Source organism: Gorilla gorilla, chromosome 5, assembly GCF_029281585.2.
Source record: "Gorilla gorilla gorilla isolate KB3781 chromosome 5, NHGRI_mGorGor1-v2.1_pri, whole genome shotgun sequence".
In the NCBI taxonomy this organism is placed as follows: Eukaryota; Metazoa; Chordata; class Mammalia; order Primates; family Hominidae; genus Gorilla; species Gorilla gorilla.
This window is the reverse complement of record NC_073229.2, coordinates 94,403,654-94,416,618: the sequence shown is the minus strand read 5'-3', so window position 1 is coordinate 94,416,618 and position 12,965 is coordinate 94,403,654. Positions and strand designations below refer to the sequence as shown.

The 12,965-nt window shown below is 38.2% G+C and overlaps 1 protein-coding gene across 1 annotated transcript in view; it reads left to right on the top strand.

Annotated features, from left to right (window-relative positions):
* Positions 1-3,933: 3,933 nt before the first annotated feature.
* COL9A1 (collagen type IX alpha 1 chain) overlaps positions 3,934-12,965 on the top strand; it is an 87,847-nt gene continuing 78,815 nt past the window's right edge. Inside the window, exons 1-5 of the mRNA XM_063707697.1 lie at positions 3,934-4,107; positions 4,948-5,021; positions 6,632-6,709; positions 6,841-6,973; positions 12,473-12,869. Coding sequence (XP_063563767.1) covers positions 4,094-4,107; positions 4,948-5,021; positions 6,632-6,709; positions 6,841-6,973; positions 12,473-12,869 — 696 coding nt within the window. The 5' untranslated portion in view covers positions 3,934-4,093. The remainder of the gene's footprint in view (positions 4,108-4,947; positions 5,022-6,631; positions 6,710-6,840; positions 6,974-12,472; positions 12,870-12,965) is intronic.

Genomic DNA, 12,965 nt, shown 5'->3' with positions numbered 1-12,965 from the left:
TCTCTATGACACATTGTCTTCTTTTATATTTTTCATAATGCTTCCACCTGAAATTATTTTATCTATTCTTGTAAATGTGTTTAGTACTTCTCTTCCCACCAGTGTGTAAGCTGCATAGGGGCAGGGACCTGATCTTTCTCTGGTTGTCTCTCTGGTGTTAAGGTCACTCAGGGAGCATGGTAGAAGAGGCACCAATAGATATTTACCAAATGAAAGGATTCTTTCCTTCCCAAATGTCCTCTTTTACCTTTTTGTTATAGTATCTTCTGTTTTCTCTGTCTAAAACATACTGCACCCACTTATTCTCTTAGTAGCCTTAGTATCCTTTACGATTTCATCTCTTTTATTAAACATTTCCCGATGCCCTTGGATTATGCTAATACTTGTTCTCAGTGACACTACAGCCTTCTTATTCTCTGAATTGTGGTCACTTTCATATTGGTCCTCCATGCTGGATTGTCAGCTTCCTCAGGGCAAGGCTGTGTTTATTCACACTTTTTGCTTCCTCAACTCCCAGCACATACTTGATACATATACTACTGTTTATAGTTATTCAATACATGATTGAATAAACAAAGGGAAGAAAGTAGATGATCAAGAAAGATGATTATTTGTGATGATGTTCCCCGATTTAAGCTTTAAGTAAATAATATTCTTGATTTATAAGAAGAAGGAGATTAGCGTGTGTGCATTCTGTGAAAAAGTATGTGGGGGAGGGATGAGAGGAGGTACAAAGAAAAGTATAACTGTTCTATACAAAACACTTCTATTTATAAAATGGATCATTTTAAATATTAAGCTGTCTTAGTTCATTTATAATCTGATATGATTGACCAGATTTCATTTCTACATGGTTTTTCAGAACCAAACTGTTAGGTAAGGTGAGGAAATAATGCTAAGGGTGAAAAAGCTTATGCGTCTATGACCTTAGGGTGCAACTGACCCAAACCAGAATAGTGTGGCATTTGCACTGCTGTCTGTGAGATTCTAATGTCATGTTAGGAAACAAAATTAATAGAAAATGGGAGTGGAGGGAGGAAAAAAAATTTCCTTAAATAATATTGTATATATCTTTGTTTTCTCTGGATCGACTTTCTTTTTTGTTTTTTGTTTTTTCTTTTCTTTTTTTTTTGACATAGGGCCTCACTGTCTTGCCTAGGCTGGACTGCAGTAGTGCAATCACTGCTCACTACAGCCTCAAGCTCCTTAGGCCCAAGAGATCCTCCTGCCTCACCCTCCTGAGCAGCTGGGACCGGAGGTGTGCATCACTGTGCCCGGCTAATTTTTGTATTTTTTGTAGAGATGGGGTTTCACCATGTTGCCCAGGCTGGTCTTCAATTCCTGAGTGCAAGTCATCTGCCTGTCTTGTCCTCCCAAAGTGCTGGGACTACAGGCATGAGCCACCCTGCCTGGCCTGGATTTACTTTCTTTCTTTTTATTATTATCATTATTTTTGAGATGGAGTCTCACTCTGTCACCCAGGCTGGAGTGTGGTGGTGTGATCTCGGCTCACTGCAACTTCCGCCTCCTGGGTTCAAACGATTCTCCTGCCTCAGCCTCCCGAGTAGCTGGGACTACAGGCGCGTGCCACCAGGCCTGGCTAATTTTTGTATTTTAGTAGAGATGGGGTTTCGCCATGTTGGCCAGGCTGGTCTCCAACTCCTGACCTCAGGTGATCTACCCACCTTGGCCTCCCAAAGTGCTGGGATTACAGGCGTGAGCCACTGTGCCCAGCCTACTTCCTTTCTTAAAATAGCTCTTGCTTGCTCCTACCATCTTAAATAAAACTGCCAAGCTAGAAAAAAGCCACACCACTTATAAGCAAACCTATTTTTCTCTCTATCCTTCCATTTTTAATTAAAAGTCACCCTCACTTGATTTCAAATTCTACTTGAAGAGGATTCATTACAGTGGGAAGGAGAGGGGCAAATGTGGAATTGAGATCTCTAAAGCAATGAAAGGATTTCTCAAACACTTCATTATAATGAAAAATCCCTCTCTCCTTTCTTACCAGAGTAAGTAATATGAGAGGATCAATCATGCAAATAAATAGCTTCAATGGACAGTCCCTTTGGAAAATGCCTTTTCCCCTGTGAATCTCTGGCTGGCTTACCTCCTGTGACTTCAGGATGTCAGGAAGGTCCCCAGCTGCACAGTTTCTCCTCTGAGGTTAATAGACCGCTTCTTTCACATGAGCCCTGACTGACTTAAACAAATAAGCTAAGATCTGGTCATTTGTATTTCTGTCACAGAGCCAGGATGGCTGCACTAGGGAATGGGAATTTTGATAGACAGAAGGCAAATGACAGGGACTTGTAGAAAGCCCCAAACAGCATAAGGAAATGGGTGTTCCTCTGGGAAAGAGAGACAGGACTCCAACAGGTGGGCTATGAGTAGAAAACAAAAGGGCAAGAGCATGGATATTAAGTTTGCCTGATTTACAGTTCATCAGTGAGCTGGGGGAGGCAGAAGCTGAAAGGACTTTTTTGGAAAAGAAATAAACAAATGAAAAATAAGAAGCAATGCTATTGTTTTGTAATTAAATAAAAATTAAATCAATTAGAAAACTAAATTTAAAAATTTCAACAAGCCAGGTGCAGTGGTGCATGACTATCATCCCAGTTACTCAGGAGGCTGAGGTGGGAGAATCCCCTGAGCCCAGAAGTTCAAGGCTGTAGTGAGCTATGATTATGCCACTATACTCCAGCTTGGGTGACAGAGCGAGACCTGAGACCCTGTCTCTTAAAAAAAAAAAAAGTTCACCTAAAAATTACTTTGCTTGTACTGTGATTTTTGAGATCATTGGATCTTCTGACCTTTAGAGTCTTGGTTTTTGGTGTAACCACCCTTGTCCCTCAAGACAAGGCCAGAGGTTGGCCATGCTGGGTGGGTGGGAAGGGGGGTGATGTGGGGGCTATAGGGAATTCTCTGTAGGTGCTCAGGTTCTGGAGAGAGGGCATGGCATGTGTGATAGCGATGCTGATAACATGCCTGTCTCTAGGTTTGTGCTCCTTGTAATTTGCTCTCACCTTGTTAACGGAGGATAATATGTTGCTTCTTTCCAGATACAGTGTCCTCTGCTCAACTCTGGTAGTCTCAGAGTTTAAGAAGAAACAACAACTAGGGGGCTTGATGTTACATTTTATCAGGATTTCTATCCATGAGGTAGAGAGAGGGAATGTGTATTTAGTAATAGGCATGGCACTTTGAAAAAGTTACTTCATTTTCTGCTTCCTCAACCTTCTTATTTGGAGAATAAGGGTAACTTCAGTCTTACCTTATAATGTTGTTGTGAGAATTAAATGGCATTAAGCTTTGAGCGTTTTCAAGACGGAGGTGCATAATGAAGTGTTAGCTATGAAGACGATGACAAATAATGATTGTTGGGTGTTAGACCCCTGCCTTTGATACCTCATTTAATTCTCAAAACCATTGTTTTAATGTAAGCATTTTCAATCTGTTTTACAGTTAGGGCATCTAGTTACAGAAAGGTGAAGTAACTCTCTCAAGGACACACAGCTAGTAAGCTTCAGAATAAACAGGGATTGAAACTTAGGTTGATCGGGCACCAAGGCTCCCACGAGTTTCCACACCTCCGCCTCCCAGTGGGCACATTTTTACTGGAACCTCAGCCCTCTGAAAGCTTCCACTGTATTCCTATAGCAGTTCTGAAAGCTGCCATTGTACTCCTATAGCAGATCTAAAAGCATCTACTGTGTTCCTATAGCACCTTGCCTGGATCTTTCTGGTGAATTTCCCCACATCCTGATTTTATTTTTTTCTTTTCAGCAAACTTTCCCCTGTAAATCCGTCCTTCAGTATAGCCTTGTTAGCTTTGAGGACACACCCCTAGGCCTGGGCTTACAGTGCTGCTTCTCCCCACCCCTTTCCTTTGCTTCAGTTTAAAGTGTCACGAGATGCCTCTGGTTCTCTCCCTTTGCTTTTAGCCCTCACCGGGGGCAGGAGGGACCAAGGCTGGGCCCAGAACACATAGTCCTAGGGTAACAGTGAAGGGCTCGTGAGGGGACAGTGACTCCCTTCCAACCCCTTCTTCATAGGGACTGTTGGCAAACAAAGAAAATCAACTGGGACAATGAAGACCTGCTGGTAAGACAATAACCCTGGAAAGAGTGGTGGGAAGATGGGGCTGGGGGTCCTCAGAACCAAGGGTCTGTATTTTTGCAGCAGTGGTAAGATGAGAGTAGGTGAGCCTCAAGGTGAGAGACAGAGAGAGAGAGAGACGGATGAGAGAGTAAGACAAGAGGGCAAGCGTGAGAAACCGAAGACAGACACAAAAAACCAAAGACAGACAGAGGAAGGGAGAGAAAGTGACGGCCACAGAAAAAGAGAGGAAGGAAATCAAAGGTGAAAGAAACCAGAGACAAAGCAATAGGTACCAAAACAGTGAGATAGGTAGATACCGAGAAGGTGAGATCAATAAAACAACAAGGACAGTGGGGTCTGGAAACATGAGTTCCTTACATCTCTCAGTAGGGTTTCAAAGTAAAAATGAAGGTTGGGTGCGGTGGCTTATGCTTATAATCCCAGCACTTTGGGAGGCCGAGGCGGGCGAATCGCGAGGTCAGGAGTTCAAGACCAGACTGACCACCATGGTGAAACCCTGTCTCTACTAAAAATAGAAAAAGTAACTGGGTGTGGTGGCACGTGCCTGTAATCCCAGTTACTCAGGAGGCTGAGGCAGGAGAATCGTTTGAACCCAGGAGGTGGAGGTTGCAAAGAGCCGAGATCGCGCCATTTCACTCCAGCCTGGGTGACAGAGCGAGACTCCGTCTCAAAAAAAAAAAAAAAAGAAAAGAAATGAAAAAAAAAAACTATACTGAGATTTGATCACCTTACATTAATTAGGTTTACTAGGTTTGAAAATATGGAAGTATTTTCCATCTGCAGGGACTCCTGTTTGAGTCACTTTTCTTCTCTCTTCTTCAGGAAAATTCCAGTTTTCTTCTTTGTGTGCAGTTTCCTGGAACCCTGGGCATCTGCAGCTGTCAAGCGTCGCCCCAGTAAGGGCCATAGTTTCTAGACTTTCAAAGATCACTTATTCCCAGAAATGATCAGGCAGGGCTGTGGCTGACTGAAGACTGAGTGAGGCATTCATAGTCCTTCACACCCTCACTCTTCAATCCAGCTTTGGGGCACAGGGATACATTAGTATCTGGTTTTCCATGGTCAATGCTGGGTATGGAAAGTAAGTCCTGTCAGTAATCACAGTTGGTAGGAAGGCCAATCTGTGAGCTGCAGTGCCTAGTGCAGTGCCTAGTACAGATGGTGATTGGTAAATGTTGGGTGAATACATGGATGAATGAATAAATAGACTGATGGATGGATGGATAGACCTCAACAATTTGGGGTGAGGAGAGTATAAAGAGCATGTTTGATGTACCATTATGGTTAGGCCCATGCTTTTTTATATTTATATTTTTATTTTTTTGAGATGAAGTCTCACTCTGTCACCTAGGCTGGAATGCAATGACACAATCTCGGCTCACTGCAACCTCCGCCTCCCAGGTTCAAGTGATTCTTCTGCCTCAGTCTCCCAAGTAGCTGGGACTACAGGCATGTGCCAGTATGCCTGGCTAATCTTTTATATTTTTATTAGAGACGGGCTTTCACCATGTTGGTCAGGCTGGTCTTGAACACCTGACCTCAGGTGATCTGCCTGCCTCAGCCTCCCAAAGTGCTGGGATTACAGGCGTGAGCCACAGCACCGGGCCCATGCTTTGTAACTGAATAATACTTTTTTTGAAGTCTAGAGAGTCTCTGTTGTCAGATGAATCTTAGCAAGGCACTGAGGTTGGATATTTCCAAGAAGCCTTCTGTGGTGGTGAAAAAACTCTCTTCCCTTTGACCTTCCATTTGTGTAAGGAGAACACAATTCCATTCTATAATTTCTTATCAAATTGAGGATTTAATCCTTCTCATGATTATTTTCTTCTACTTTTTACTCTTCCCAGTTCTAAGATGTTAGGATTAATCTAGTCGGGACTTTTATTTGATCTCTTAGAATGAATTTATGAAATCAAATGCATCCTCTATATTTTATTTAGGATTAGTGAATCTCAAGACTTCCCCAGGCCCCTATATCTGACAAAGATTCCTAAGAACTCTACTCTCCAGAAGCCCCACTTAACTGGACGAAGGTTGGCTCTGGAATCTCATTGGAATCCTAAAATTTGTGGTGTTTAAGGAACATTTTCTAGCCCAAACCACCAGGAATTTTCCAAACAGATTTCTGACCCTGTGCCATTCAGGACACCATTCAGCTTTGGTTTCAAAAGGAACAAATGCCTAACCTTTTCAAAACGAACATTTTCCCAGCCAGATTATTAAAGCAACTTTGTGCCTTGCATCCACCCCTTCCAGGATGAGTTGCAGGTGGACAGATTATAATCGTAGAGGCATGGAGGTAAAGCCAAACACTTTACCTCCAAGCAAGCTGGTATAATATTGAATTTTAAATATTTATTATTATTGATACATCCTGAAATCTTTTTTTTGTGGTCAATTGCTATTTTCTGGTTCTAAATTTTATTATTATTATTATTTTATTTTATTGTTATTATACTTTAAGTTAGAGTGGATGAAGTAGAATGACATGCTATCTCTTTTGCAGGATTCCCTGTCAATTCCAATTCTAATGGTGGAAATGAACTCTGTCCAAAGATCAGGATTGGCCAAGATGACTTACCAGGTGAGTAGCAATGTACCCTATTGAAAATGCATGCTTTGTATAAACCTGATTTTTTTTTATTTGGGAAAGTTGTGGAAAGAAATAAAACCAATCTCATTTTAGACTTTTCATTTTGTATTCCCATTCTATAGGGTTTGATCTGATCTCTCAGTTCCAGGTAGATAAAGCAGCATCTAGAAGAGCTATCCAGAGAGTAGTGGGATCAGCTACATTGCAGGTGGCTTACAAGTTGGGAAATAATGTAGACTTCAGGATTCCAACTAGGTAATCTATCAAAAATATTTTAATCTAATTATCTGACTCAAATGCATTAAAAATGGATAGCTATCCAATGTTAGAGTTTTCTTATGATCAATGTTTCTTGGATTATAATTGTATTTAAAGATGAAGAAATTTATTTACCTGCCTATCTTCAGTACCTTAATACTGCATTTCATGTTTTCAATATGTAATTTACTTTCCATTCCAGGAAAAAGCATCACTGAGACTATTATACATTGATTCAGGACATGTTCTTATTACCTTGCTTTCTGTTTTTCTATAATTTGTCTGGTTTTGACTGAAAGGACCCTCTGTGAAAAGTGCCAGAGGGTAAGCATAAATTTAACTAGGAGCCGCAGAGTGGTTAGAAGACTCACAATGGTGCTGTTCAAGTGTCCTGGTGCTGAAATGGAGCCACACGTCCACTGCTTGGCTTCTGGCAGACATCAAACCAAAGCAAAACTAAAATAATTATAATAGAAACAATGATAGTAATACTAACGACATCAAATCCTCCACTTCACTGATTTCTTTCTCTGGAACTAAGCCTTTTGCTCTTTATTTAAAACTGAGGTACTTTAGTGTGTAAGTGTTGAGTCCTGTCATCATTATGAATGAATCTCAGCAATTTAGTTTTGATATCACCTAAATACCTTATTTATGATTATGATAATTATTATATGCTTTAGCACACTATAAAAAAACTAGAATTAAGATTCCTCTAGTAGATAAATGAGACAATTAGGACTTCAATAGAAATTAAGTTATAAAGGTAAATAATGATTAATTAGAACAATAAGATAATATAGAAACTCAATGTATATAAAAATAAAAATTTTGAACAAATTAGAAGAATCTGATATAATAGTAGCAGACTACAGCTAGAAATTCATATTTTGAACCTACTATATATTATTGTATAATACAACAATAGTACATTATATGAGCTCTTTCTATAAATTTACTAATTAACATTAATTTCATTCTCATCACAACCCTGTGATATAGGGTCATTATTAACCTTTGTTTTCTTAAATCAGGGATCCCCAAAAGTTTAATTTACTTGCATAAGGTGAGTGGGTTGGAATGTGCTGGAAGGACTGAATCTCAGGCAGAATGGTTGCAAAGGTTTTACTTCTAACCACTACTCCATACTGACTCTGGAAAACCATTCGCATCTGGAAAGATTAAAACCATGATAACAGTGAATTCACTTTTTTTTCCTCATAATTTCTTTTCACGTATGGAAGTGCCAGTCGTGTTGCTAAATAAGCTTTAAAAATTCAGTTTTTTCTTTCTTAAATAATTAAGCAAAACATGAGGTCCTCAGTGCTGACCTGATTTTCTCTTCTATGGTTTGAGGTACTGTCATTAACTCTTAAGTTCAGAGATTGATTAATTTGATGCCATGTGGCTTCCTTACCTCCTGCTCATCTTCGTTGTTGTCTAGAGCTATCACTAAATAGTGTACACAGGCTATATTTAATGTCTCACATTTGCTACTCTTGACTCTCTGCCCCCATAAAGACTAAAAAATCTTGTTTTACTGTCAAGGCTTATTAAAAGATAAGGAAAGAAGGAGGAAGAAATTAGGAAAAGAAAGTAGGAGAATAAAAAGAGAAGGAGGAAAGTTAGAGACTCAGACATGTGGAATTCCAAGTAAACAGTAAAGTTTATTCTTGGGAAAGTACTTAGACTATCTTTACTTCAGTACCCTCAGTTTAAAATTAGGAATAATAACTCTGTCATGAGGTTGCTATGTAGAGTAGGTGTTCATAACTGGAGAGTGCTTCAAGAGCCCAATCCACACTGGTATTGGGTAAGTGTTTATTATTAGTGGTGAAGAGCACTAGAAGGAGAAAATGCATGTATATGAAAGTCTTTTCTCCTTAGAGGATCCTTTCTTTATAATCTGCCTCCCAAGTCCTACCAATTCAAAAGCTGGTTGACAAGGAGACTAGGGATGGGAATTGCTCTCGGCCATACAAGGTGTAGACAATGTTCCTATAAAGGGACTTTCTGTGCTACAGAACATAGGTTCTGAGACAGTGAAAGAAACTATTAGCAGGATCTTTGTGGGAGGAAAATATTACGGTATATGGAACTAATGTGATAGAGTCACAGTTTATCCTTATTTATCTTTTCTATTTTTTTGAAAGACTTAAGAGACACATACTTTTTTTGCTGTTTTTTATTCCTTATTTTAAGCATAATAGTTTTACACTCTCAGCTCCCACTAACAAACGTGTTATGTTTATTTTCCTTAAAAACACGGTCTTTTTTGGGTTAAGGTCACAAACAAATGTTTCAAGGTCCAAAGACTATTTAATCTTTCATTCAAACCCTTATGATTCTTCACTTAAGGTACTCTTTGAAGGCTGTAATATAATAAAATAAATCATTTATAGATACAGCTTCTTTTAAATTATGTATGCTGTCAAGTTTACTTATTGATGTGCATAGCATATTTGCAAGAACCGAATTTCGGGTATTCCAAGGAAAGACAATGGAGCTGACTGTTCTATAAATTAGACTTGTGAGACTTTTAAGTGGTCTTAGGTATATACAACTACATATATATTTTATTAGTATGAATACCAAAATAAATTTTCTCTTCTTACCATATTGACTACTATACTAGCCTAGTTTAAAGGATCAAAGATCAATAACATGATAATCTAAATTATTTCTACATATATTCACACACATATAGTATCTTCATATATACGGGGAGAAAGAGACAGCTACCATTAGTTTAACGATGTATCTGTAATTGAGGTATTCATTTAGCAATCTCAAACCTACCCTCCATCATTTTAAATTAATTATTTTCTTTTTTAGTTTTTGGCATTACATACACCAAGTCAGAGATAAATTAAGACATTATGTTCTTTCCTACCTTTAACATAATCTCTTCATTGAGTGGGAAAGATTGAATGAAACACAGATTGGGAGAACTCCCTCAGTTAACTTCAGGATGTATTTTCACAAGAGTCACCTAAACACATTATTGTGACTTCCAGAATTGAAACAAAATAGATTTTTTAAAGGAAACTGATTAAATTCTACAGTTTTGCTCAGTATGTCTATAGAGAGATACATAGATAACACAGATTAAGTTATTTTTGAAGCCTGGAAAAATAATGCTTAAGGAAGAGAAGAAGAAGCATTAGATTTTTATCTTCCTTTTAAAAAATCTCATGCTTCAACAATAACTATCTTGGACAAAAATAAGAAAATAAATTATTTAAGCATCTGGTTAAATCCAAATCATTAATTAAAATAATAATCAAAATAATCTATTTATAATTTAAATGGACACTTGCCCAATTTCACAATTGAGTAAAACTTTGAAAATTTATCTCCCAGCTCCAAATTTATTGAGGTAAGTTAGCTAAGATGTACAAACTTCCATAAGGTTTTATAATTATACAATAGGCAGTGCATTTTATTGTGAATAGTGAATCTTAGCTTCTCTTCTAGAGGTTATTCCAGAATAGATATAATTCTGAAAAATATAAAGTCAAAGAAAATGTGACAAACTGATTGATAAACAGGAAGTATATTAAAGACAAATATCTGGAGTCATGTAGTAGACAGTTTCATATGGGGAAAATAGGTCAGTAAATGGTTCTTGTATAATTTTTTTCTGTAGCGCCATATTGAATATTTTAAAATGTACACTTGAGGGATATAAAACATAGATAGTGAACTGAAAACTTTGCAGTAAGATTAATACATGTCACCAGTGAAAAAAAGATGTATGGATAAAATAATTCATCCCATACCCTAAATACAAACCAGTCATATTACAAAGTAATGGTTAAAAAAAATACTTTTATGATGAAAGAGTATTCAGATGAAAAGTTAACCTTTTTGTTATCTTTAGAAAACTAACAAAGTGATAAAATTTGTTGAGATAGTTGACTTATTTTATTGAGGGCTTGTAAAAATATTTGTATAGAAAGAAGTTAAAGATTTGTTTATGTTGTTATAAGACATAATAAAGTTTTATAATTAAAATCAAAGTAAAGATAGAAGATCTTAGCAAATTAAAGAGGGCTACATAACAAGAATTTGACTTGAAGGAAGGTTATTTGGGATTCTGGGTCCTGGTCCATAACTGTTCTCAGAAATATAAAATTTTTATTGTTTAGCACAGAAAATTCATTAGCATTTAGCTTGCCTAGCATTTCTTCCTTGCTTAGGAATTTTTCTACGCTTAGAAGGAGAAATGTAAAAAGACATAATGTTCAAGTCCTTGAAAGATGATGCTTACATTTAACATGCTGATTTTTAAAGTTCAGTCTTCAGCTTTTGGCAGCTTGGCTTCAGCAAAAGAATATCCAGGTAGCTGGTGCAGCTCCAGACCACAGTCTCTGTATAGGGTAGAGATGCCTCAGGGACACTACTGGTTTTATTCTGCCATATAAAGCAGTAAAAGAGTTAGCAATGATACAGACTTAGTTGGCAGATTAAGGAACAACTGGGCCGGATGCAGTAGCTCACACCTGTAATCCCAGCACTATGGGAGACTGAGGCAGGAGGATCACCTGAGGTCAGGAGTTCGAGACCAGCCTGACTGACATGGCGAAACACCGTTTCTACTAAAAATACAAAAAATTAGCCGGGCATGGTGGTGGGCGCCTGTAATCCCAACTACCTGGAAGGCTGAGGCAGGAGAATCGCTTGAACCCGGGAGGTGGAGGTTGCAGTGAGCTGAGATGGCGCCATTGCACTCCAGCCTGGGCAACAAAGTGAGACTCCATAAAAAAAAAAAAAAAAAAAGCAACAACTGAGTTGCAGTAGAGAAGTAAGAATTGGTCACTTTCCCTTGTCACATATCCAGTGTCAAACTGCTACTTTAACATCATAATTTGAACTCCCTAAAAAAAGACAAACATCCTCAGTGTGAAGAAGCTTCTGAAGTCCTCAGTTACTGGTTCTCAAAATACTTATATGGGTCTGGGATATAATTGTGGAGTGGAATACCTAAGCAATTATGGAAATAACAAATAATCTTAACATGCTACTTTAAAATGAAAAAATTAGAAGCTGCTAGCTGCTTTAATTAAATCGTTTCATAAGCTAGTACAGCTGATTTACATTCCTAATGATCTCCTCTCTCACTTGTGAATGAAATATTGCCAAGAACTTTGCAAGAATGTATTTTTTGGCTGAGATGAAATTGCTGAACCGTAGCTTTTTGGGTAGTATAAATAGTAATATTGTTGGGATTATGTGGCATTGGGAACCTTCCTTAGCCATGAGGGAGGGTGTTTTTAAAATGTGTATTTTAAGATGGACCATGAATGTAGACGAATGATTGAACTTCTGTAAAGGTCTTTATGAACAGTCATGAAAGAACAAACGGTACATAGGTTTTTACACTGTAGCTTTTCTGTAGGTCTGGCATCTAAAATGGCCTCAAAAGGGAATGTGGTAAATACATATGGGTACAGGAAACAAGATGCATATTTACTATTTAAAAATTTTACTCAGGAATTTATATCCCAGTGGACTGCCTGAAGAATACTCCTTCTTGACGACGTTTCGAATGACTGGAAGCACTCTCAAAAAGAACTGGAACATTTGGCAGATTCAGGATTCCTCTGGGAAGGAGCAAGTTGGCATAAAGATTAATGGCGAAACACAATCTGTTGTATTTTCATACAAGGGACTGGATGGAAGTCTCCAAACAGCAGCCTTTTCGAATTTGTCCTCCTTGTTTGATTCGCAGTGGCATAAGATCATGATTGGCGTGGAGAGGAGTAGTGCTACTCTTTTTGTTGACTGCAACAGGATTGAATCTTTACCTATAAAGCCAAGAGGCCCAATTGACATCGATGGCTTTGCTGTGCTGGGAAAACTTGCAGATAATCCTCAAGTTTCTGTTCCAGTAAGTATAAAACCACACACTATGGCAGATTAAAGCAAAACTAGATTGGTAAAAATGAACATCTCAAGCATCTTTGATAATCAGCTGAGTGCAGCA